Source organism: Saccoglossus kowalevskii, chromosome 17 (genome assembly GCF_978046115.1).
Source record: "Saccoglossus kowalevskii chromosome 17, keSacKowa6.1, whole genome shotgun sequence".
NCBI lineage: Eukaryota > Metazoa > Hemichordata > Enteropneusta > Harrimaniidae > Saccoglossus > Saccoglossus kowalevskii.
Genome location: NC_140657.1, coordinates 5,449,102 through 5,477,048, shown reverse-complemented (window position 1 = coordinate 5,477,048; position 27,947 = coordinate 5,449,102). Strand labels below are relative to the sequence as shown.

The window sequence follows — 27,947 nt, the reverse complement described above, 5'->3', positions numbered from 1 at the left end:
TGGATTGCATGAGAAAGCAGAGAACCACATGTGGATTGATCAAAAATAGGTTTATTACTTATTAATTTATTGAAAACATATTTATATTCAAATGGAATGGATGGAGTAACACAGTGATACATGAAATGATTACAATACAAGTCTTTGTACCTTGCACATTGTATGTTTGCTGCTACTGTTTACAAATATTTTTCTGACAACAGGCAACCTTATTATGTTAATTAAATATACATATAAAATAATACAAATAGGATTCATGATTTATTGTATTTGTGACAAGTATGACAGTGCATTACGGGTTCAGAAAACGTATGACATAATGTATGACAAAACTACAGAAAGTGTACTACCTTGTATTACAAATGTCTTGGAGAGTACATACATGAACATAAAACATACTATCTTGTATTACAAAGCCATGGAGAGTACACATACATGAACATAAAACATACTACCTTGTATTACAAAGCCATGGAGAGTACATATGAACATACTATATTGTATTATAAAGCCATGGAGAGTACACACATGAACATAAGACATACTACCTTGTATTACAATATCATGGAGAGTACATATATGAACATGAAACATACTTTATTGTATTATAAAGCCACGGAGAGTACCATACATGAACATAAAACACATGATTGCATAAAGAATACTATATTGTATTACAAAATGATGTGCATATATGAACATAAAACATACTACCTTATATTACAATATCATGGAGAGTACATACATGAACATGATTACATAAAACATACTACCGGGGGAGGGGTATATGACAAAATCATTAAGAAAACATAAAATATGCTATATTGTGTGACAAAACACTGGAGTACATATGAACATACTATATTGAAAAGCAGAAATAAAGAGTACATCATGAACATAATACAATAAAACATGCAATATTACAGAACAATGGTGGAAGGCAAAGTATTCATACACAGTAAATGCAAGTTGGAAGAGACTTGATCTGATAAGGAAGAATACATGTATTTACAATGTACATTAGAAAGTTAGTGCAAGACATCAATATTTTGTATTTCCATCTATAATAGTACTGATCATTTCAAATTAACAAAAAAAAAACATCCACAAAATATTTAGTCAAAAGCAAAGAATTAAAAATAAGTTTAAAAATTGTCATTAATAATGATAAGTTACAAAACATAAGGTAATTAATACACTGTACTTGAAACCACTGCATATACAGCAAAGAATAGTGAAACAAAGGCGTTTAACTATAAAATCAAAACATTTGTAATTGGCCATACATGGGTATATAGACATGTAAATGAGGATACCAAATGATTCTGGTTCAGAATTTGATTATTGTATTAAATGGAACACTTGCTTTGCAAGCGATAAATATTTGTGAAAAAATATACAAGATTGTTGAATATTTGTCAAGAAACCCTCATTTCAATGTTGATGGGTTCAACACTGTAGCATTGAACATTGAGGTACATATAAACTGGTCATATCACTGTTTAACTGTGTAAAAAGGCACAAAAACAGTTTATAAAATACTGCCCCAATAAAGGCACATATGATATCTAGTTTCTATATTGCATTACAGAAACATACAAAGTTCATTACGACCATAATGATCCCAATGATAGATGACATATAACACTGATTCATCATCTTATCACTGAATATATTAGATTTATTGACAATAATACTGACCATACCCACAAACTAATCCCTAAGTTTCAGATAAATGTTAATCTAAGTCCCCCTAAGTAATTATTATTTAATTATTCTGTTTTGATTGGTGGTTTTTAACTAGTACATATATACAAGATGTACATGTTTGTAATTAAACATCATATTTACATGCAATTTACATAAGAAGACAAATAATATGTAAAATATGCAATCAATAAAAAAACAAATTAAATATTCTGCATTCTGTTGTAATTCATAATTGTTTGTAATTGTCTTTTTACAACAAAGTTTGCTCATGCGAAGAAATTAATATTTGGAAGGCATGGTGCTTGTCCCAAATAATTTTCATTATCACTAGTGTATAACATTCTCCCATAATTTGTTACAAATATTTATGTCCATAAAGTTAGAAAACAGTCATGACAACATAGAGTTTACAAATTTGTAAATTTACACCGACCCATGTTTCAACTTTATCACAAAATACTTGATCTTGTAACATTTAATACTCAAAAGAATCGTGTTTATAACAAAAAATGATGTGATTAAAAAAGTACTGTGATTAAAAACAGTTATACAAAATAACAGCTTTGACTCGGACACAAGATCAAAATAAAAAATTTTACTAGCATTAGCAAGATATTATAATACTTGATTATAATACATATTTGGTAAGTGGAAGACAATACAGCTGGGTTTCCTGAGACTGCTGTATAAGACGTAAGTAATGAAATTTGCATAAAAATACAAACTCATTTGATAAATAATCCACCCACATTTTATTTCACAAATGGCCAGCATTGTTCCTACCAATTAGAAACCTAGTTATATTATTTTCATTAAAAAAATAAACTGGAAATGGAACACAAAAAGAAAGCATAGGGAGCTATTATACTTTAGAAGATCTGATTACTTGCTTGCTGCCAGTTTTCAACTCTTTTTATGTTCATAAATAACTTTCAGACATTTCAGTTCTCAGCACATCGTTTCGTACACCCGTCAACATCTTTCGAGATCTCCGCTTCAGTTTTTCTGCTGTCCTTATTGCATCTTCAAGACTTATTCCAAGACGAATACTTTCAACCTGAAAAACAAAAGCAATAATCAATATATATTCTTTGTTGATTGTAAAAATCTAACAGTGTTTCACTAGTCATAGTTCCTGTCAATAATATCATCTACTATGATTGGCTGATAGTAGGTCACATGCCAGGTTAAGTCAAGTCAAACCCCACATTTTGTGCAGAAAACGACATTACTACGTGAAACATTCTCAGACATATACATACCATGCTGGTCACATTACTATGTGAAACATTAACACAGACGTACACATACCATACTGGTCACATTGTTATGTGATACATTTACACAGATGTATACATACCATACTGGTCACATTGCTATGTAAAACATTCACACAGACATGTACATACTATACTGGCCACATAACTATGTGAAACATTCACACAGACATACACATACCATACTGGTCACATTACTATGAGAAACATTCACACAGACATACATATACCATGCTGGCCACATTACTATGTAAAACATTTACAGACATGTACATACCATGCTGCTCACATTACTATGTAAAACATTCACACAGACATACACATACCATGCTGGTCATATTACTATGTGAAACATTCACACAGACATTACACACCATACTGGCCACATTACTATGTAAAACATTTACAGACATGTACATACCATGCTGCTCACATTACTATGTAAAACATTCACACAGACATACACATACCATGCTGGTCATATTACTATGTGAAACATTCACACAGACATTACACACCATACTGGCCACATTACTATGTAAAATATTTACAGACATGTACATACCATGCTGCTCACATTACTATGTAAAACATTCACACAGACATACACATACCATGCTGGCCACATTACTATGTAAAACATTTACAGACATGTACATACCATGCTGCTCACATTACTATGTAAAACATTCACACAGACATACACATACCATGCTGGTCATATTACTATGTAAAATATTAACACAGAGGTACACATACCATACTGGTCACATTACTATGTGAAACATTCACACAGACATACACATACTGTACTGGCACATTACTATGTGAAACATTCACACAGACATACACATACCATGCTGGTCACATTACTATGTAAAACATTTACAAAGACATATACATACCATGCTGGCCACATTACTATGTAAAACATTTACAGACATATACATACCATGCTGGTCACATTACTATGTGAAACTTTCACACAGACATACACATACCATACTGGTCACATTACTATGTAAAATATTAACACAGAGGTACACATACCATACTGGTCACATTACTATGTGAAACATTCACACAGACATACACATACCATGCTGGTCACATTACTATGTGAAACATTTACACAGACATACACATGCCATGCTGGCCACATTACGATGTGAAACATTCACACAAACATACACATACCATTCTGGTCACATTACTATGTGAAACATTCACACAGACATGTACATACCATACTGGTCATATTATTATGTAAAACATTTACAGACATACACATACCATACTGGTCACATTACTATGTAAAACATTTACACAAACATGTACATACAATACTGGTCACATTACTATGTAAAACATTTACACAGACATGTACATACCATACTGGTCACATTACTATGTAAAACATTTACACAGACATGTACATACCATACTGGTCACATTACTATGTAAAACATTTACACAGACATGTACATACAATGCTGGTCACATTACTATGTAAAACATTAACACAGACATGTACATACAATGCTGGTCACATTACTATGTAAAAGATTAACACAGAGGTACACATACCATACTGGTCACATTACTATGTAAAACATTTACACAGACATGTACATACCATGCTGGCCACATTAAGATGTGAAACATTCACACAGACATACACATACCGTACTGGCACATTACTATGTGAAACATTCACACAGACATACACATACCATGCTGGTCACATTACTATGTGAAACATTTACACAGACATGTACATACCATGCTGGTCACATTACTATGTAAAACATTAACACAGACATGTACATACAATGCTGGTCACATTACTATGTAAAACATTAACACAGACATGTACATACCATGCTGGTCACATTACTATGTAAAACATTAACACAGACATGTACATACACATATATGCTTTATTCAGTAAATCATTTTCATAAGCATATACTAGTCAACAAATTATAATTTTATTAATAGAAATATGGTGGTTAGAGCTGAAGCTGCGGCAAAATGTATGGAAAGTGTGAAGATAACCCATACCCATGATCACCATTTCATTTACCATATAAGTTAGTTGACTACATTCATCAAATATTCTCTCATGCATTTTGTAACATGTTTGGAATAGAAAACAGGGATCTCGCCAGCCCAGCATAAGTGCTGGTCGGTCATGAATATTAATGAGCTATATGAATATTAATTAAGACATTATGTTTTAGAGTTTAGAAGAGTTTGATTTTAAAAATTAAATATATTCGAAATGTGAATGCTGCAGACTAAAAAACAGAAACAAATAAATTATTATTGCAATATTAATGTCTATTGTAAAAAGTTAAATAAAACGCATTTGAAACGTTTCAGCAGGAATATGTTCCCGATCTTATTTACTCCAAATACATTCTCCTTAATTATTTAGTTAATTAATTAGAGTATTGTCGTAATTTATTATTCGTACCATCAACTTCTAAAACGTATATATTCACAGTAATGAACGAATAAATAAAACTTTCAAAGTTACGACGTTACATAACTTACTTCTCGATGTTATACACCGATTATACCAATAATTCCTATTCCTCAGTCATGATGCCAAGCAAAAAAATTTTACTTCGTTTTTTTATATGAAATAAAAGTAAAATTTGGATATTTTTTGATCACTCGATCACTTCGGTAAAAAACAAAGCCCGCCATGATGTTTGTGACGCATTGGTTGTCCGGCATGTGTTCTTTGACCCGATGGGTCAAGAATTCCATTAATTAATCAGAATGCCGCATGGTAATGCCGGTAGAATTCAAAGTTTTCCGAATGGGTAGTGATCATAAAAATTACATTGCGGAAGTGAAGTGATGTCGTAGCACGATGTGTTGACATCGATTTCAGTTGAAAACTGCATGATGGTTTTCGAAAGAAGTGATTAGCAATTTTTAAAAGGTAAAATAGGTCTTGAAAGAAGAGTTTTTACATGAATCGCGATGATAACAGTTCAAATGTATTTTAGTGGGTAGTGATCATAAAAATTACATTGCGGAAGTGAAGTGATGTCGTAGCACGATGTGTTGACATCGATTTCAGTTGAAAACTGCATGATGGTTTTCGAAAGAAGTGATTAGCAATTTTTAAAAGGTAAAATAGGTCTTGAAAGAAGAGTTTTTACATGAATCGCGATGATAACAGTTCAAATGTATTTTACCAAATCACGCAATAAACACGTTGATTTTTTTCTTGAGTAGCGTAAACTGTCAGATCGTGAACTCCACTTTGACCATGTTATATTGAGGTGGAATTGATTTTGAAAGAATTTTAGCCTTCAATCTAAAGACTGTTTATCGCAGAAAGTATTTACTTACAAACAAAGAGGTGCTAATTTCACAAAATTGACTAGCCGCTACGAATCGTGCGACGAGGTCTATTGTTTACAAATTATAATCCAGGACTGTCAGGATGCATGTCGGTCGGTACATAATTATAATAACAATAGTCCTGGTCGGAACCATTTCCATGGTGGTCGCTAATTTTGAGTGCCGGTCGGGGCCGACCACTGCCGACCAGCGTGGCGAGATCCCTGAGAAAAGTATGTGTATATGTGCATACACATGCAATGATGCACTGTAATCACAAAAGCTCATTTTGAAAGTTACACCAATATTTTTGTAACTTCAATGTCAAAATTAAAAATTGTTTTCTATCTTCATATTCTGAAAAAATATTTGAGTGAAAGAAAAAGTTTGGTTGTGAATTAATACCATGTGAGTCCCCTAAAAATAAATAAGTTAGTAAAAACATTAATAAAAAAAATTAAATTATACTACTAACCAGCTACGATAAACTGAAATTAAACAATAAGACTCACATGCAGAAATGACTAATGCAGAAGACAGCAACGGGATCACTTGGATGAGGAGGCTGCATGCTTATCCAATATGAAGGTCAAATAACATACCTTTGAAGCTCTGTCTTCTTGATATGTTCTAGAGTGAGGTCTTCGACTTTCACGGCGAGGACTGGTTCTATTGAAAGAAACACACCAATATTTAACACATGGTCATAATATGTTAGGCAAACATGGATACAAGTCAGTTGAATGTGTTATTATGGTATACACAACAGTGCAATAGAGTTAACTGTCTATACATACCTTCTGTATATAATCTCCTCTTCAGTAGCAGTATCTGTATCAAAGGCTTCATAGTAACGAACTTTTCCTTTCTTCATAGATGTTGTATATTGTCTACAAACAATAACAGGGATTGAACACTAAACATAAAAAGCCATACAACAAACCACAACCAAAGGCTGGGGTCAAATTTCTTAGATTTCGAAAAACGCATTATAAATGAATTTCAGGACAAAATTTGTTGAAAAAAATACAGACTGTGCATATTTATGACAAAATCGAGGAAGACCATGACATTGAGAATTCTAAGATTTTAATGTCATTACAGTAACAATTGTTTCCTACCTTTCAAATATTTATACTAAACCAAAATCATAAAGAAATAATGTTTACAGAGGTGCTTAGTTTATATATGGGGAGTATTTTATGTTGTAGATAACTCACCTGACAGGAGTTTTACTGATAATCTGTATTGGTTGTTGTTGAGCTGTAGCTGGGACAGACTGCACTGAAGTGTATGTTGGCTGTGTCACCACATGTTGAGCAGGTGAGGTTGGTGCCAACACTGGTTGCTGCATCTGTGGCTGCTGGTATCCTGCTGATACTGCAGTTGGTATGGACGGAACAGACTGTGCCATTCTGGAACCAGAGGTTGGGGCATAAACAGGCTGGGCTGGATCAATGGGGGAATGTCTTGCCATAGTGGGCGCTTGTGCATAGTTAGGAGGAGGAGGGGCATAGGTAGCCTGTGGGGGTGATTCTCGGCCATAGTCCTCAGGATAGGCATATTGTCCATGCGTATGAGAACCTGTCCCACCACACAATGGGCAAGGAGACCTTTGAATGTTGAATGATGGCATAGACATGGATCGGTGGTGAGGACTTAGTGGCCTTCCAATTGGACTCACAGGTCTTCCAACATAAGCATCAATATAAGGGCTGTCATAAGCTGCATATCGTGGTCTATCATCAAGATAACCACTCTCCATGTACGGAGATGTTGCACGAAAACTTCTATCATATTCCTGGTTCTCATCCAGGTACTCTCTGCTCGAATAATCTCTGGGAAGGAACTCCCCACTAGGATATTCTCTTGTCGGATACTCCCTAGCTGGATACTCCCTAGCTGGATACTCTCTAGCTGGATACTCTCTAGCAGGATAATCCTGGTCTCTTGGTGGTTGATAGACCCTGTTGGAATAGTGATGTGATTGTCTGATGGGAGATGAAGAACGGATTGGTGAGGATGTTCTTGGAACTCTGTAAGGTTCAGATCTACCTCTGCTGCTAGATGCAAAAGGCATGGACGTTGATGCATCCTTACGATATCTGGGATTAAACTTTTTCATAATCTGTTCTCGAAGCCTTTCAACATCATCACGTAGATTCCTTAACATTTCTTCACGACGGCTTGGTCTAGAAGATGTTGTTGCCTGCTTTGATCCAGGATATCCGGATAAACGATGGTCATTACGTGACCTTTCTCTTTCACGAGGTAGATGCAAATCATCATGCATTGCACTACGAGATCTTACTCTATCAGCACTCTGAGAACGCCTTCGTCTCTCATGTGGTGACCTATCTCTACTGAACACCTGCCTAGAAGAAGATGACCGACGCTGATATGCTTCACGTGGTGGAGATGAACCCTGTCTTTGATTGTGTCGAGAAGGTCGTTCCTTTTCATACAAAGATCTAGTGCTGCCATTTGGGGTTGTAAAAGACCTTTCTCTCTCAACTGTTGGTTTTTCATAGTTTGGCATTTCATAGCTCTGAGCTTTCAGTTCTTCCTGTAAAGGAGGATGTCTTGCACGGACCATGTCTCTCTTCAATTTCTGAACCTCATCATGAAGTGCTCTTATTGCCTCACTCTTAACACTACTCCTAGAAACCACAGATGCAGAATCAAATTTGTCTCTTTTTTGAACAGGATCTGCCCACCTCTCAACTTCCTTATCTCTCAGTATTCTTTGTGTAAGAGCACCTTGCCTTGATGCCTTGTCTTCTTCTTCAGTACTGTAATAACTTGGAGCCACTCTGCTAGATGCAATGCTATCTCTAGACCTGCCAGACGTAGGACGTCTCGGCCTAGAAGCATCTGTCACTGAAACAAATAGCAGCATATGAATAAATATAAATAAGAATAATATTTACATCTGAAAGTTGTTATATTGGTACAGTGTTCAGAATATAGAAAAGGAAGTAAAACTCACCAACACTACTAATACTAGCAGGTGACTTTCTCTGTTTTGATGAACCTCGTCGTGATGATTTCTCTACGGTATCATAGGACTGCACTGACCTTCCGTTGCCTGTAGTATAGCTCATGTCATCCTCGCTTTCTGTCCATTTGTGTGACTGTGATGTCACTGAAGCACGATGGCTTTCACGTACTGATGCTGGTGACTGTCGACTGTACAATGACGGTGTTTGTGATGGTATAATTGTTGAATACGAATAACCAGATCTGTATGTATTTAGAAGCATATAATGCCGTGGTATTATCACTGTGACAAAGTAACAAAATAATCGCTTCATTTCTTGTTTCCTTTAATTGAAAAGCCAGATATCCCGGCACATGAGGGCAGTATTTCACTTACCTATCTTTACGCCCATATCCTGATATGCTAGTCTGATTGCTATGTCTGCTGCCCTCAGAGCCAACAAAACCACTGTCTATATCGCCCTCTAGTGGGTTCCTCTGTGCAGAATATTTCTGATTACGGTTATAATCCAAAGAACTTTGTTGTTTTGACAAATTTGGTGTGGATCTGCCGGAATATTGAGATTTTGGGATCATTTCTGGAGATGAATTTGGTGTTCCCCGTCCTGACCAAGTGGGAATGCGACTAGAACCATAACCTGTAAAAATAAATAGATGAATTAGATCAAACAAGAAATCCACCTTTTATCCACTATTAAAGAACGACATGTGATGGCAGTGCTTAGTATTCTAATTTGTATGCAGATAAGTTCCTTCTAGAGTGATGTGGTCTATACTGCAATGTTCAATAAATATATTCACAGATATAAATCATGTTGCGTGGAGTTAATAAATATTTTCGGCTGTATTTTGTTCTACTGTAATTCTAAACCTGCTCTCTGAACGATCGGTGAAACAAAACACCTCATGACCTCATAGGCAACAGCGGCTTGGATCGATCACTGGGTCGTACTATTTTTTTTATTGTAAGGGAAATGGTTAGTTTCGAGTCACATACATGTATTCATGTGTTGCTACCATTGCCAGTGATCATGTTTTTTTCTTCTTATTTTGGCTAGGATGTGCAACAGCGAAACTTGAACACCGACGATGACATTGTTTACATTCATAGCGAGACTTGCTACAATGTATCAATGTGACAACAAGGTCACGTTCTCACGCAACTTTCAACTTCGATTGGGGTCGTTCATTGACATCGGAGAAGAGAAAATAAGAATTGTGAAACTGTGCAAGATTTCATTCGCAGCTATAGGTTTCCGATTTCTTTTGACAAAAAGAATTCAAAACTGTGTCTAGTCAAACAGAGGAATGTGTAAATGTGCATTTTTATCTTATATGTATATACCAATTGGTGTTTTCAAGCCAGAAATAAAATATTTGACCCATAATAACCATGACCCACAATAACAATGACATGCATAAAAAAATTATACGATGTATTTGAGTTGCATATTACATTATAAAACTAATTTACATATCTGATCGCAGTTGCTGTAAAACTAGTTTGCCTATATTTCATCCTTAATTTCACGGAAGACAGAGCAAAAACGACCTACACATTTTAGAATCATGTTTTCTGGTTCTTTAATTCAGCAAAAATTTTATAGTGTACTAACTACAAAGTCTTAGAGGAAGTTTGTGATTTTTGGTTGGCTATTAATCAACCATACGACCAAAGTTCATTTGATGCTCAGCCGACTGTGTCACATACGTAAATACAAAAATATACCGCACAAAACAACATTTGCAAATGACAGTAATACAATACAATGAATATTCTACCTGGTTTTGACTTTAACAATAGCTATTTGAGCAGAAATGCCATGAATGACCAACTGCCAAAATCATTTTCCAAAATTATGTATGCATTAATTTATGTTAATATGGCATCCATATGTGTCAATGATTGTGTATAGTGAAATGAGGTTATCAAGATAATACAACAAAGTATGCATCACAGCATTACAGTGATTATGTTGAGTGACACAGAGTAGGTTGATGTGATCCTGTACTGCCCAAGTGCATACTTTTCTATATTCTCTTGAAAACTTATTATTATCTTTTTCCTAACTTCTAGTAATAATTTAGTGAAAACATTTTTGACGACATAATCATCATTATCATTAACGGTTGGCGGCATTTATTGACGAGAATCTATATCTGCCCACACTATGTTGTCACATGAGACATAAGCAGAAAAGTGTCAAGGACAGCTGAATGCTATAGTTTTTCATGCCATTAAATAACTGGTGGTGGTGTTAATGAAAAAAAAATAAAAATCTTATACTTACTTGTTCTTCTTCGTATTTCAGGGCTGGAATCAGGTGACTCTTGCAAACTATCAGAGCTCTGAAAGTGAAAAAAAAAGACAATTCAAAGATAGGGACAAACCAAAGCTGTACCTCCATGAAAGTCTGAGAGAAGTAAAGTTAATCTCTTGCAGACAACTTTGGAAACTCAGAAAGCAGACAATATAGTGGTTAATATATAACATTATATTGATTTATTGAGTGATTTTATACAATACAGTTGTTAATATATAACATTATACTAAATCATAAAGTCATTTCAGACAATAAAGTGGTTAATATGTTACATTATACTAAATCATAAAGTCATTTCAGACAATATAGTGGTTGATATCGGTATGTAACATTATATTGATTTATAAAGTCATTTTAATAACTATTTATGAAGGAATCTTCCAAAGATCTCAAACCTGTTCAAACCAAAAACGTATGGGTGGTAGTAGCATTGACAGGTGTGAGGGTGTCACATACAAGTACATACCTGATAATTTGAATAGCGTATAGGATCATGGTTGGTAGAGAACAGCGATGGCTCTGATAATGGTGCATATAACTCAGGTTCAGGAAGGTGATCAATATAAATATTTGGATTACTAGCACTGAAAAATCTATCTGGTAACACCGATGAACCTAGGTCAATAAAAGGGATTTAAACAGAATGTTTAGTGATCTAGTTTTGATAAGATGTTGTCCACATTCAAACAGATAGATGAACAGACTGACAAAATATGGTACAAATATTACGACACACTTAAGGGTGGGATGCACTTTTTAGGAAATGTTTGATTAAATCTAATTATTTTTTTACTTTTTGAAAAGGACATATATTTTCAGTTAGAACACACTCAAAACACACAGTTTAATATACACAAGTTATAGCTAGACATTGAAAAAAATGGGCCATATAAAAATACGATATAGCAATTCTGGCACAAAGATGGTGATTATGCAAATTAGCTAATAATTTATATTTTTGGGGAACCCCTTGCTTGATTGTTGTGAAATTTTCAAATACATAACATGTTGTGTCTTTCCTTTGAACAATGTCTACATTTTGTGATATCTTCAACAGAACAATAAAAATGTATGTACCAGGTTAAAACTTACATAAAATAACTTGTGTACACCATCAAAATAATAAATTTTTATAGATTTTTGGATCAAAAAACAGCAAAAATAAATTTATACCAACAGTGTTTTAATCTTGATGTTTTGGACAAAACCAGATAGAACAAAATCAAGTTTTCAGGCTAATTGAATCACAAAAAACACACATTTCCGAAAATACATGACATGACATTACATTTTCTAAATGTCATTTTCATCATCTGATAGCTTATTTAAAAAACACTTTTTCACCATCAGATTTTTTCGACCAAATTTTTCTGCACTTTGTTTTTATATTCTTCAATATTTCTGGAAATGAACTCCAAAAATTTGGCTATTTTTGTCCCAATCTTTTGAAAAAAAATGCAAACTATGAACAGGACTATTTTGTGAATTTGTTATGAAAAGAGAAACTGGTGGTGAAAAGGTTAAATCTCAGATTTCACCCAATGCCATGCTAATTACAATACTGATTGTTTTGCTCACAATGGTTCAGGTAAAATTTGACAATTTAGCGTTTTAGAGAAACAACCATAATCATTACCTCCTTCTCTGTCTCGTATCTCTGGTGGCAACTCATGACCAAATAAATCAGGGTTCTCATTATGTAGATTACGTAAATGCTGTCGGAAAGTAACAATAAAGACATTAGAGAGAACAATAGTAATATCACATAATACCATGTTTGGTCCATTAGCATTAGCATATGTTCCATTGACGCAAATAGATTTTACCGTATTCATCCACGTTAGCATTCAGGGTCCTCAACTGAGAAAATCATGATTTTTATAGGGGTGAGTGCTTACCCGAGCACCCCCTTGGAAAAGAGTGCAAATGACAATTTTAATTCACCATGTGACAGATTGAGGGGGATATTACGTCGTTGAGGGAAAATAAAATTATGAAATTAGTTGCGTCGTCATTGACTTTTACAGTGAATAAACAGAAAGGGTCACAAAAAACTAACATGTCATTTATATATGTATGCTTCTAACAAAGCAAACACAGCATATTTGTTTTTAAGCAAGTGATTGTGAATGACATGTTGTTCTCCCTATTTCTTTGACATTCAAAATCATACATTAGAAATTTTCAGAGAAAATGAACTGTTTGTAAACAAGATGTCTGCAATTTGCACATACAAAACGAAAGTCAAGAGAGACAACAGTGACATTCAATGTCGGTAACTATTGCGTGGCACAAAAAATGTAAAAAAAAAACAAAAACAAAAAAAAACAAGACGTCTGTGTTTAATTCAGCAAACAACATCAATACAGAGAAATTGTCAGTTTGTCTCCAGCAAGAGTTCACATCAAACCTTAAACCTAAGCAAAAGCCTTATGCATTACTTTACTGACTGAATTAACTCCTAGACTGAGCAGATTTAATACCCAGCGACTGGAAAACAGGGCAACAGTATACATCTGTCCTGCTTGGGTATGTGTTTCATCCCCTCCAGTTGGTGATGACTTCAGAATAATATAGGGGCACCCTTCAGGGGGACATACATATGCTGTAGCTCTGATGGCCAGTCAATGGGCACATGTATACTGGTTTACTCCAACTTGAATATACTGGGTTATACAATTGGCATTAACAATCTTACACATGTTACCGAGGTAGTGGGAAATAAATTCAAGATTACATGAATTTGTGGAAATTAAATACCATACCTCAACTAAATCATCTAACTCTCTGTCCCTGTCAAAAGAGGAATCCAATTGTTTTAACTGGCGACATCTGTAAAGAAAACAACATCAACACTTTCAGAATTATATGGACAATAAATGCTGAATGTACCTAATCTCAAACAAAAAATTATTATAATTATATATAATTAATTATAATTATATATAATTAATTAATTATATATAATTATATATAATATATATATAATTATATATATATATATATATATATATATATATAATTATAAATTAAATTAGTAAAAAACCAAAAATATGCAAATTAGCTTTTAAAATAAAATCCCAGCATGCATACTTACCCCATATTCTGTAAACTCTAATAGCTGAAGTGATACATTCAGTTTGTTGCAGTTTAAATTCCACAAGTGAACATAATTTGGGAATATCATTCCTACCTGTTAAGAAGTGTATGATATTCTTGTGTTAACTGTTGTTTTCTGCGTCCTAACTCTGGATCCAGAGAAGCCAGCATGGCATCAGTACTACCTATTGTGTCATTAGCTGTAGTGCTGCGACAATTATCCTGTAACAAGTAAATAAGTAATAAATAAACAAATGAGTCTCCCCACAATGTCATATTTATTAACCTTTACACCACCAGGCTTTCTTGCCCAAATTTTCATGCACTTTTTTTCTGATATAGTTCAATTTACCTTAATTTTTAGCCAACAGACGAAATTTAAGTCAATTTTAATTGTTTTACTCAAAAAAATATTGGCTGTTTTTGCAGACTATAAACGAAACTATTTTTGAATTTGTGAAGAAAAGAGGGAACCGGTGGTGAAAAGGTTAAACAAATATAGTAATTTTTATTTGTTCCAAGCCTTTGAAGAATTGACATTGGGAAATATTGTCTTATGTATATGTGGCTTTATAAATATTATACCTTACATTTGTAACTACAAGACATATTTGCATTAAATTCCTAACAACGGTTCAAGAGAAAAATATTGTGTAAATCCACTATTGAAATATATTTTTTGATGTCAGCCGTGATGTCAAACATTCAATAGACCAATCAAATTACAGCAAGTCTCAGAAGTATTGGGGCAGCCAATTTGTAAACTTGCTAGCGAATTGGCTAACAGCTTTGGTTTTGACTAAACGGTTGACGCCAGCGAGATTCAAAAGCCAACCGTTTAGTCAAAATCAAAGCTGTTAGCCAATTCATTAGCAAGTTTGCAAATTGGCTGCCCCAATACTTCTGAGACTTGCTGTAACACATCACCCGCTGAGACCCTTTATTCCAATTAATTTTGGTAAGTCTATGGAGGTGTTCAAAGCAGGCAATGTATTAATGGGATTTTTTTAATACAGAGTTTGGAGATATCAAAAATCCACTGAATTGCCATGATACGGTATATTTCTATAACTAACATCAGTTATTATCAACGCCACATTATGATACAACTGCATAAAGTAATTACTGTTTTATCATTACCAGGGTAATTTTTTAGGAACAGTCCGTTAAGTGGGAAGGCCGATTTCAAGCATTTTTTATAAATAATCTATAACACCCTAGTTGTCAGAGCGATGCATTCCTACACATATCAGTGGAGGGAAATATAAAATCAGACACTGTGTGCTGTTCACTACAATCAGTGTACTGTACTTTGCAGTACATGAAAGCCTTAATATTACCGGTATGCATATTTCACTGCTTGTCGTAATAATTTAGTATTACAAATATTACGTTGTCAATTTTATATAATTTTAAATCGTAATTTTTATAGCCATACTTTTTAGATCAACTCAGCTGAGATATTGTATTTAATGTTTTGCCTCCGACATTGTCAAAAGTCATAAGCTGTTAATAATTGATTATTTGTAAAAATCAAAAGTAATAAATTAGTGAGATATAACATTTTATATTGTGCTTTCGCAATACATTCAGTGACAAGATTATATTTCTCTGAAGAAAAGATATTGCTCATGTGAAGTAAATTTAATGTAAATTTACCAAATAGTATCAGTAACGCAATTAAACACGATCATACAGGGTATTACGGGCAGTTTTATTAATTTGTTTTCTCTACCAGATGTATAATACTTTATTTTCATCTGCAAATGAAGTCCAGTAATATTTCCCTATGGTTTACATATTAGAAGTATATATCTAATAGAAGTGCACAAAAACCAAAATGCTATTTACTGCACACCGGATTAAAGTATGAGTAATTTTGTAATGTGGTACTAATAGAGCAAATAGAGTAAGATTATAAATATGACAGCTCAGTAAAAGTAAATAGCATGAATTTGTGGTTTTTAGTGAAAATAGAGTGAAGCATAGTCCATGCGCCATTACATGATTCAAAGAAAAGCTGATTCAGGAAAGCTGATTTGAAGTTTAAGGATCATGGTTTTAAACAAATGAAAGATGTGCATTGATTGGTTGACAGCCAGCTACATATCACACATTACAGAATGTTTCAACCAATAAGTGAGAGTGTACCAACCTGTACTTTCTCATTTAAGTCTTCTAGCTGCATCCCTAGCTGAAATATTTCCCCTTCGATTTCTTTTTCAGCATCAAACGTTTTATCATGTTTATCCGTAATTAAATTAGTTTGTCGCTGAATGGTGTTCTGTTCCTCTTTGGCATGTAAATATTCCCTCTCTAATCGTTCATGTTGTACCTTTATACGTTCAAATACTTCTTTCTGGTCTTCTGGTGACAACTGGTCTTCACTAAGTATTTTCTGAAATGATTCCATCTGGAAGACAGGAGGATGCAGCAATTTACTACTACTCAAAACGTTATTTCAAACACGGCATAAAAAATATATATTAAATATGAAAATTTAATACTAATATAGTAACGGAATCAAAAATCATAATATTTGACAAATGTGTGATTATATTCGGTATGCATGCCCATTAACTTTTTTGCATATAATCCACAGCGAATTTGAGTAAGAATATATTTTTACTTTCTAACATTCAAATGCTGTTGCTTTTCAAAAATAGTAACCCTCCATAAATCACAATTACAGCAGCACTGAAATAAACTGATAAAGATCTTCCTATAAATTGCCAATGTTCCAAAGGAAATTGATAGGGAGATGGCAGCTTTCATGATCAGTGTATTTCATCGCCCGATGTAAAAGACGATGGTCGTCAAGACAACATGTGTTTGATATGGGTCCCATGCTATGCATAGCAACATATAGGCAAGTGGGTCAATGTGTTGTTTATTTATGCTTAAATGGATTGCATTTAACCTTATACAGTGGTGACAACTGCTGTAACTTTAATAAAGTAAGATATTTTGTAATCCATGAATGCTAGCTACGCAGAGTTCAACAGCTTTCACACATAATTTGACAATGCTGGGTGTTATCATAGAGTGAACACAAAACAATAATATTTCACCAATACAGATGGTCCAAATTCAATGGGGTTTTCACTACCCTAAGGTCTAAACTATATGCCATATTGGTCATTGACCAGAAAGGTTGTATGTTCGCTATTACTAGTAACTGAGATATCCACACATTTACTTTGTATTGTGAAAGAAATGTTATATATTAAATGGGTTACTATGCAGTTCTAAGACAAAACTGGTTCATAATCCAATGCCACTGATTTTTCATTGATTTTATTTTATTTTAGAGATGGATATTTTTCGGCACTGTACAAAATTTGTGAGTGGGCAATAAGGTAGCCATTCACACATTCATATGCAAAATAATCTTGAAGGCAATAAACGATTTCCGAGTCCCTTTGATTTTATGGTTTTAACGACAACAAACTAGTATTCTTAGTAGCCAAGCCTGAAGGGCATCACAGGTAAACTGGCTGACCTGCACAGTGCAGATAAAATGACACTATAGCTGTGATAACCTGCACAGTTCAACTCAATTAGAATTTTAGTCAGGTTATAAATGAATTAATTAGAAGTGAGAGTTGACGAAAACATGTCCTTGAATAATTCAGACATCCAAGTCAAACACATGACATGATTCAATGGTGTTCCAGCAATCATTGCATCTATTGTTCAATGTTAACAATAAAAGGCAAGCTTGGCAGCCACCCAAGTAACAAAATATCCAACAATATAATAGTGTTGGCACATTTTTATACACATAACAACAATACCTATTTATTTATGCACCAAAGCATTAGAAGCATCATCAAATTCAGAAAATCAAAAAGTTTTTTTTTTTTAAAAAGTATGATTTTGAAAGCAGCTGTTTTAAATTGAAAATACGACTATATGTTAGGTCTGTTGTATTATGGCATTACTGAGTGGATTGGTAAATGGTGAAAGCTCTAATGATAGGGTCCAACAGTCTGTCTCTTTAAATTGCAATAAATTAAATATATAGAGACAATACACGTCAATACCAACCCCAGCATAAAATTGTAATATAATAACAGCATATTTTACACAAAAAACAAAAATAAAATTAAAATGGTACAGAAAAAGTACTAATTAAGCCTTATTCTCCACATAAACAAAATAGTCATTAACAGTAAATGATAATACTTTATTCAGTGTATTGGCATAAAAAACAACTGATTGCAAATATTTCTAAATATCTGAGAAAGAATTGAAAGTTACCTGTTCTTTAAGTGTTTTGGCTTGAAATCGCAATCCCATGGCTGTGCTTTCAGCACTGGTGACTGCAGCCAACACAGGGTCATCATCGTCTATGTCATCAGCTGTGGTTATTGTGGTATGGCTGGTGTTTATAGGATCCCCTCGCACTGTGTAGAACCAAAACATAATGTTAGACATCAATAACACCCATATCACAATAATTCTCACATATTGAAAGAACAGAACCACAGAGATAGTGTGTAGTGTGCCCACTACAACACACAGTCACAATAAAAACAAAATAACCAAATGCTTTTTTCTGAACCAAGAGGGCGCTATTCATATTGATTTAATTTTTTCACTTGCCCACCAAATATTCCATAGAAAGCATTGCACCAAAGAAAACACATCTTAGAGAGATTCAATCTTTTACATTTAAATTTTGAAGGTAAAAAGACAGTGTACTGAGTGCTAAAGACATACATGCTGTCTACATATTATAATACATGGACTCAACAAGGAAAACCGGCAAGTGCCAGTCAATAATTCCTCTTTTCAACTGAATTGCAGCAAACAGGACACAAAGAGATGTAAAAAGAAAGTGAACATGGTTGGATCAATCTTGTTTATGGTAATACTAGGAGTGGAGAGACTTACTTGTGTCACTGAGAATAGCATGCTGTGGAGCAGGGCTAAGCCTAGCATGTGACAATGAACCCAAATTTATTGTCTGTGGTTGCAGTGCCTTTGATAACGTTCCTGTTGTACTCTGTCCTGGTTGGGGTGGAGTTGATTCCACTGTAATCTACGTTGGTGAAACAATATACAGAATTGATCAAGCATCACACTTTGTATTGCACTGTTTTAAATAGTTATTAAATCATTTGATTAGACAAAGAATAGTTGGTTGTCAGTGATATGGTGCAACATTCACTTCATGCTTTCAAGAATAGTCATAGTCCAAAACCAAGAATGGTACATACGTAATGTAACCATAATGAGCTATAATGAGCATATCAATCCCAGATAAGTTGTAGAAGAAGGACGTAAGAAATAAGAAAGCTAGCATTTCCCTAGATCTCAGAAACCATAGATGCATTATTTGGTGACAGAATTCTGTGCCATTTGAGACACAAAATAGAAAATTGTCAACTTACATTATGAAAAATCCACTTGGAGCCAAGACAAAAAAACAATTTAGTTGAAGCAATTACAAACTATGCTTCATGTATATGGGTACTCTACGCATTGTATTACCATGCATATAGTATACAATTCTATGAATTTATCTGTATCTATCTAAACTAGTAGTCACAAGCAAACTGCACTGAACTGGGCAAATCATTCAACAAATACAGAACACACACTCAGGTTAATACTCACTCTGGCTCCTAGTCTCAATTGATCGATAGTAACCTCTGCCAAGGCGTATTTCTGTAGTAGGTCATCATAATCAGACTGAAGTTGATCCACTAACTCATCAGCTTGTATCCTTGAAGATGCTTCCCGTTTCAGTCGAGCTGTCAATTCCCGTCTGGAGGTATCCGAAAGATTTTCCCAGTCTGTGCTGCAAACTGAAGACTCCCAATAATTGTCAATTTGGGATGAAGGTGGTGATTCACTGGTGTACTGAGTACTGCTCAGTCCACTCCGTCTGCTAGTTTCTCCGCTCTCATCATCACTTTTATACTTGGAAGGAGTTGACCTCCCAGATGTTGAACCCCTTCTAACTGGGATTCGACTGGGAGTAGTTCTGCCAGATACTTTAGCACTGGGTGTGGTTCTCCCAGATTTGCTTGTGGGGGTGTCTCTACCATTCTTAGAGGGTGTGTTCCTACCACTCTTAGACGGCACATCTTTGCTGGTTTTGGATGGGGTTGTCTTGCCACTGTCTGCCTTAGACTGGCTTGATTTCAGTGGCGTTGTTCTTCCTGATACTGGAGTTGTCCTGCCAGACTTAGGGGTTGTTCTCCCGGATTTAGGGGTTGACCTGCCAGTTTTATTTGGGGTGACCCTACCTGACTTCTGAGGTGAGGATCTACCGTTTTCAACACCACTGTCTTTCCCCTTAGGTGTTGATTTTTTGATGGGTGGTCCAATACTCTTAGGTGGTTTGCCAGTCACAATAGCAGTAGGAGACACACTATGCTTAGTGTACCTTTCTGGAGACGTGTCAATTACATCCGATAGATTAATAACAGTTTCTGATGTATTATTGAGATCAGAATTATTACCAATATCATCAGGTGACACAAGTTCTTCCCTAGTTATGTCAGTCAATGATGAAATATCCGGAAAATTTTGTTTTGAAAGCGTACTGGCATTCATGCTGTCTGCTGACGTATTCTTGATATCTTCCTCTGGTCCACTCTCTTTCGCGGATTCATCACTTTCAGACACATCATGCCTTTTATGTTCCGGAGAACTCTCTATGATACTAGAGAGATCCTGAGAAGAGTTATGGGTAACTGTTTGGTCATGCTGCTCTTCAACCTCAAAGACATCAGAACTGTAAGTATCCTGACTCAGAGATAGAGGCTTATGTTCAAAATGTTCTTTAGGAGTTTTTTGTAAAAATTTCATCATATCAAGACTTTCATCCACAGGGCTAGCTGTTGGTGCACTGACACTGTCATAGCTACGTCTCTGTCCTGGTTCTTTCATTACACCAAACTCATCAAATTCATCTTCTTCCATTATCGCCTCAGCCATTATCCCGTCATTCAATTCATCAAAATCATCTCCTTTTATTGTTCCTTCATCATCCGAATCCCCGATCACACCTTGATCTTTTAAATCCTTACTAGATGAATCTTCAAAGTCATCCTCGTACATTACGCCTTGTTCTCGTAAATAATGAGCAAGATCTTTATCTTGTGGTGGTGTTTGCCTTTCATTGACTCCCACATCGTCGTTTACAAGCTGTTTTTCCAAACTTTCAAATTCAAGTAGTGATAGTGTTTGCTGAGTTTTTGTTTCATAACCATAAGCATCTAAGTTGTCTATAGCATTCTTTGAAGTGTGCTTCATTGGCTTGATTTCATCTTCATCATCAATAAAGTTCAATTCTTCAAGGTCTTTTGACCCATCTAAGTCACTTAGGCTTAGGCTTGGTTCCTCTTGAAATGGGTGTGAGTCGTCACTGTCAAAGTTTATTGTGGATGCTACATGCTCCATATCTTCATTGACTGAACTCTGTGATAAAGATTGCATGTGTTCTGCAGGAAGAAGAATAAAATCCATTACAATTTAGACATTGAACTTAGGGCCAGCATAAACATAAACACTCATATAGAAATTAAATTATTTAATGACAAAAATTATTGGAACAGCCAAATTCAGGAAGCTTGGCCCACCATCTGCAGCTTGGCCTGCCCACCATCTGCAGCTTGGCCCACCCACCATTTGCAGCTTGGCCCACCCACCATCTGCAGCTTGGCCCGCCCACCATTTGCAGCTTGGCCCACCCACCATCTGCAGCTTGGCCCGCCATCTGCAGCTTGGCCCACCCACCATCTGCAGCTTAGCCCACCATCTGCAGCTTGGCCCACCCACAATCTACAGCTTAGCCCGCCATCTGCAGCTTGGCCCACCCACAATCTACAGCTTAGCCCACCATCTGCAGCTTGGCCTACCCACCTTCTGCAGCTTGGCCCACCACCTTGGCCCACCCACCATCTGCAGCTTGGCCCACCCACCATCTGCAGCTTGGCCCACCCACCATCTGAAACTTGGCCCACCACCTTGGCCCACCCACCATCTGCAGCATGGCCCACCCACCATCTGCAGTTTGGCCCACCACCTGCAGCTCTTGGCCCACCCACCATCTGCAGCTTGGCCCACCCACCATCTGCAGCTTGGCCCACCACCTACAAATTTATGTAAACAATTTATTTACATGCATTGTTTATGTTGCATGGGACCCATAACACCACATCACACAGCGTAATATTCATCCCTTTTTGAAACTTCTTTATTTCCTTAATAGCTCACCTGGTATTGGCACTTTTCTGATGCGAGTGAAATCGTCTAGATTGATTTTAGATTTTGGCGTGGTGGGGTCGTTAGTATTGTCTGCCATGGTAACCTCACTGTGATGGCTTGCTTCTACGATTATGGCATCTTAAACTGTAATAAAAAAAAAAGATTATCAATACCAGGATCCTGCAGCAAATATTACTTTGCATTCTATATACATTACTAAACACAAGGATTTTTTTAAACAAGGGAACAGGGGAGCAGCATCCTCATGCCATGGCCATGTGCCCCCTTACCCTGGGGAGCAGATCCTCTGGCAACCATAAAATTCTGATTGACCGGGGATCACATGTGGCCAGTCTTCAACTGTGACCTGTTTGATAGTAATGTTGGTCCCAAGAAAGCCACAGAATGCTCCATTTTAACTTAGAATTATCAAAAACTCCACACCCTGGTAGGGAGAACCCTATCTCCCCCACTTGATGGTGCCGCTGAATTGCAGTGCTCCCTTCTGTAGTTTTTTTCTAGAAAAACCCCTGATACAGTGATTGTTTTGAAGGAGTGGTTTATTAGTGGTTATACGAACATCGCCCTCTTGTGTTCACTTCAATGGTGTTAGCATTTAGTTTTGTTGATAAACCATATGGCGACTAAAAACAACAATATTTTCATAATACATACAACGGCAAGAATGAGAAGAATCAGTTGATGCTCACTATAGGTTAGCTACACAATGATTTGCAAAGTCACGCTGTTTAGTTACACCAATGACACAGTACAGGTAACAGTGGTGTAAATAAAAGAGTGCAGGCCAAGCAAACTATAACAACAATAGTTGCCCGAAGGCCTGTCTTACAACAATAGCAAAAGACCACCACATGGTAAATAATAATACATTAGATACAAAGGGTTAGAAATTCTTATTAGTGTCCCACCCTGCTGTGAACTGTCTGACAATACAAGGTTGTTTTTACAGTGGTATAGTTGGAAATACTCATAGGTATGCATGCAACTATGTCACATTAATTGCTACCTATATTACTATACCTCAATCAATCAATCAATCACTGATACTGTCAGCACATGTGTAGAATAATGTCAAATTAGGCCTAATTTAGCAGACTACTAAATTATGCACAAAAACCAAAGGTTTTATTTATACATGCAATGATGCATACAACTTGTTGATTCGTTGACAAAACACAGGATTTAAACTCTCTTTACAGTAAAGTTAAGCTGTCAGTGCATTCACAATTTACTTGTTCATGGCAGCAGTGTCAGAAAGATTTCCTCAAACAGACTTCACAGTGAATGCTATATCATGCCAATGAGGATGTTGCCATACATGTATTTTATAATAACAAACTGCAACTTTCAGAAGTGTTGCATAAAAACAGAATACTGTAAAATACTTTATTTTACCTTGAATTAATTTTCAATGAAAAGGTTTTTGGGTGTTTTATACAGAATTTTATTTTCACTGATTTTTGATCAGTTGAATGTAAAATGTACGAAAAAAGGTATATTCACTAGATTTGTTTTCATTAAATCATCTCTTCAGTACACAGTGTACATACATGAGTTATGAAGATACAGTATTAGTTGGATGTACTTTGTAGTCATGCACTACATAAAGTATTTTTCATTTCCTCTCACTGCATTTAAATGACAGGAAAATATACGCCATGTTTATACCGACATAAATGTACTGTATTTTATAAATAACTCTTTATGATTACAAATGTATCAATTCGATAGCAGCAAACACTGTTCATGACACTATAGCCTAATTATATTACAACAGATACACCTATTATTTTACACACAGTCATTTAGGTGCTAATTACGGTACTATTCATTAGAATAATTCACCAGAGAACAGATGTACAACATGCTGCACCAATACACTGTGTTATGAATAAAACCAGCATAGCTATCAAGACAAATATCTGAGTGACCAGTGAATTGTATACCCTCATACCTGAAGCGGCCGCCACAAAACACACCAGTAGACATGTTACATGTATCTGATGAAGTCTGATTACTACATGTATACACAAGTATACATACATCTTCGTTGCTATAAACTGATAAAAACACTGTATTTCTAAGGATGTAATAAAGTTATTATTATTATTATTATTTTTATTGCAAATGTTGATAAGCTGCCTATTTGTTACTTATACATGAGGAACTGATTCAAAGCATTGGAAGTTTTGTAAACAGGTGCTTCACAACACAAAATTAAATTGCATAATTTTTCTAATGATACTTGTACTTGTAGTACATGTATTACTTTTTAGTTTTTGTTACCCATAGAAATGTTCATTTTCTTAAGATACAATAAAATATTACTCTTACTATTACTTATACATGTATTGGATCTAATGATCTCACCTTCACTTCTAATATGAATCTTTGTAGCCAGACTATTAATAATTATGACATCACTTAATTCTGTATGACTAACAGTATATAAATGACTACATAATACCAGTGAGTACATATGCCTATACTAACCCACCATCTGTTACCTCACATTACCTAGTGTATGATGAGGGGCTTATCTACTGATACCAATACAGCATGTGACCACTACACCAGGTGTTCACACACACATAGCTGTCAATTGATATCAAACCTAATTCATGATATCTATTGCATCAAATAAACGCCATCTTCAGACTAAAAAATAACATAGTGAAACTAATGAAGCCCTGCTTTGCAAAACCACTCTTAATACTAACTACCTTACCACATACTACCTTAGCGGTACAAATAACAGCTTTTACAATATTAGTTGAAGCTATCATCAGAAATGCTTTTTACAAGGCAGCATTGCAACCAAGTAATCAATAACCAATTAACTCACTTAATTAACCTTAAAACATATATATAAACTGTATTATTTCAATATCTGTATGTAATATACCAATCAACATATCAACAATGTAAGGTATTTATCTTCCTGCATCAAAATATTCACACTCAATCAATATGCACTAAATATTTTAAATTGGGGATATGAAGATGAGGCTGTAACGTCAATAGAATTAATTCAAAGTGTACTATAATTTTGGTAAAAAAACAGTTTGCACTTTAGTCAATTTGATACAAATCAGCAGTAATACATATATATGAATTATCAAGTCCACCAACATACAACATACCAGTACTAGTACAATTTAAATGAACAAACAAGCAGTCTGTCTTCTGAAAATAAAGCTTATTATCAAAGTAAATAGAAAATTGTCATTTGAAAATATAAAACTAGTCTGACTTGCAATTTTCAAGAAATGGAAATATTGATGGCAAACAAAGATAATAATATGAATAGCCCCAATCATCACATTGTATCTTTTAGCTTAAGCTACTGCAAGTGTAGGAACACAAATGATAGACACCTATACAACCTGGTAGAGTTCCAGCTATCCCATAATAACCTGTTACTCACTGCTACAAGGTGCTATGGATAATTATGTGCACTGAGTAGCACACAGCCACACATCAGGTTGACAGCAGAACTAACTATGCATCAACAAACTATGAATACCAGGACTCAAACATTATGAAAAAAAAACGCTTCATGAAAGGCATAATTTCCTTTTCAGCTGAATTGAATAGGATCACTCGTTTTTACAATTAATAAAAAATATATACAATTTTCTGTAATGTGTTGAACCATGAAAAACAACAATGTGTGTCCATTGTTGCCATAGAAACACTTCACTGACATAAATTTGACAATGACTACGTTAAGCAGGTTGTTCACAATGTGACTCAAAATAGATTCCAATACAAACTAGGATGGATTTAAAGCAATCTTAATTATTTGTCATTCTTGTCAATAGAAATAACTTAAAATTGATAAAAAGGGTCACCATCACAATTCCAAATCATTGTGAATTGTGGGATAGTTTTGTTGTACACTTGGCAGAGATCGCAGGTCCTACAACAATTCAAGTTGGTAAACGTTGGTTTATCATTCTACATATGGTCAACAACAACATAAGACCATGACCTGATAACAGTTAAATCAATATTCTTACAATAACAACTCTTGATGCCACTGCACCTTGGCAACAACTGTTGTAAGGGACTGAGAATATTTTAATGTTATTGCTGCAATGTACAATAAATACAACATAGTATTTATTGTGAACCATTGAACATCAAATACACGTATAAGAAGTACAATGTAGTACCGTAAATATTTGTGAATATCTAGATTTCTTGGCACCTAGAAGAACATACAGGTAGCATACATCAAGCTATTTCTATACTAAGATGGGTAGTATTATTTATAGTAGAATGGCAATTGATGGCAATCCTAGACTGGCCCAGTCGTGGCAATTTTATAATTCTTTCTTAAACCTTGGTCTGATGCAAAATAACTATGACTGGTCTATTCTGAGGCATTCATAATATGCAGTGACTTTATGGAACCCGGGAATGGAACACTTGCGCAAAAGATTCTACGCATCAGACCACACGTGCATAGTTGCGTAGAACCAATCAGGCCAAAAACTGCCATTCTTATTGGTCGGCACTTTACAATTATTAAAAAATGCTACTCATTAGCATAATGTGGTGCAAAATATAGACCAGATGTCGAAATTTTGCATCAACGCGAGAGATTGTACAAACTCGTTCAAAAGGAATAATCATATAAAACAAGAATATTGCCACAACTGGGCCAGTCTATGGCAATCCCTGCATTCTCTAAAATGAGATTCAAGTCTGTTAGACTCAGCTGCGATGCCTTCCTCATGTATCCATCTCATACAGCTATCTTTTAATAAATTATCTTCTCTGACTTCATAAGAGAAATACTCAAAATGATGATTCTTGGAAACAATTGAAAAAAGTTCCAAACTTCACAATACATGTAGTATCAATAGTACATATTATAAAATTTATTTTAGCTGGAATTAATTTTTGCTGAAAAGACTTT

At 35.0% G+C, this 27,947-nt stretch overlaps 1 protein-coding gene across 5 annotated transcripts in view; it reads right to left on the bottom strand.

Annotated features, from left to right (window-relative positions):
• Positions 1–31: 31 nt before the first annotated feature.
• The window catches only part of LOC102805867 (uncharacterized), a 42,879-nt gene continuing 14,963 nt past the window's right edge, over positions 32–27,947 (bottom strand). For 2 of the 5 annotated variants that reach the window (XM_085492472.1, XM_085492473.1), the window contains exons 2-17: positions 23,009–23,143; positions 20,399–22,233; positions 19,673–19,820; positions 19,037–19,182; positions 16,929–17,186; positions 14,868–14,995; positions 14,440–14,506; positions 13,311–13,389; positions 12,141–12,289; positions 11,642–11,699; positions 9,727–9,988; positions 9,340–9,593; positions 7,571–9,230; positions 7,148–7,240; positions 6,953–7,019; positions 32–2,767 (exon numbers count right to left, since the gene is read on the bottom strand). In XM_085492472.1, the coding sequence (XP_085348598.1) occupies positions 2,630–2,767; positions 6,953–7,019; positions 7,148–7,240; positions 7,571–9,230; positions 9,340–9,593; positions 9,727–9,988; positions 11,642–11,699; positions 12,141–12,289; positions 13,311–13,389; positions 14,440–14,506; positions 14,868–14,995; positions 16,929–17,186; positions 19,037–19,182; positions 19,673–19,820; positions 20,399–22,233; positions 23,009–23,096 (5,430 nt within the window). In that variant the 5' untranslated portion in view covers positions 23,097–23,143 and the 3' untranslated portion in view covers positions 32–2,629. Of the gene's footprint in view, positions 2,768–6,862; positions 7,020–7,147; positions 7,241–7,570; positions 9,231–9,339; positions 9,594–9,726; positions 9,989–11,641; positions 11,700–12,140; positions 12,290–13,310; positions 13,390–14,439; positions 14,507–14,867; positions 14,996–16,928; positions 17,187–19,036; positions 19,183–19,672; positions 19,821–20,398; positions 22,234–23,008; positions 23,144–27,947 lie in introns of all 5 variants that reach the window. The other 3 variants (XR_014926910.1, XM_085492474.1, XM_085492475.1) reach the window with 3 other exon arrangements.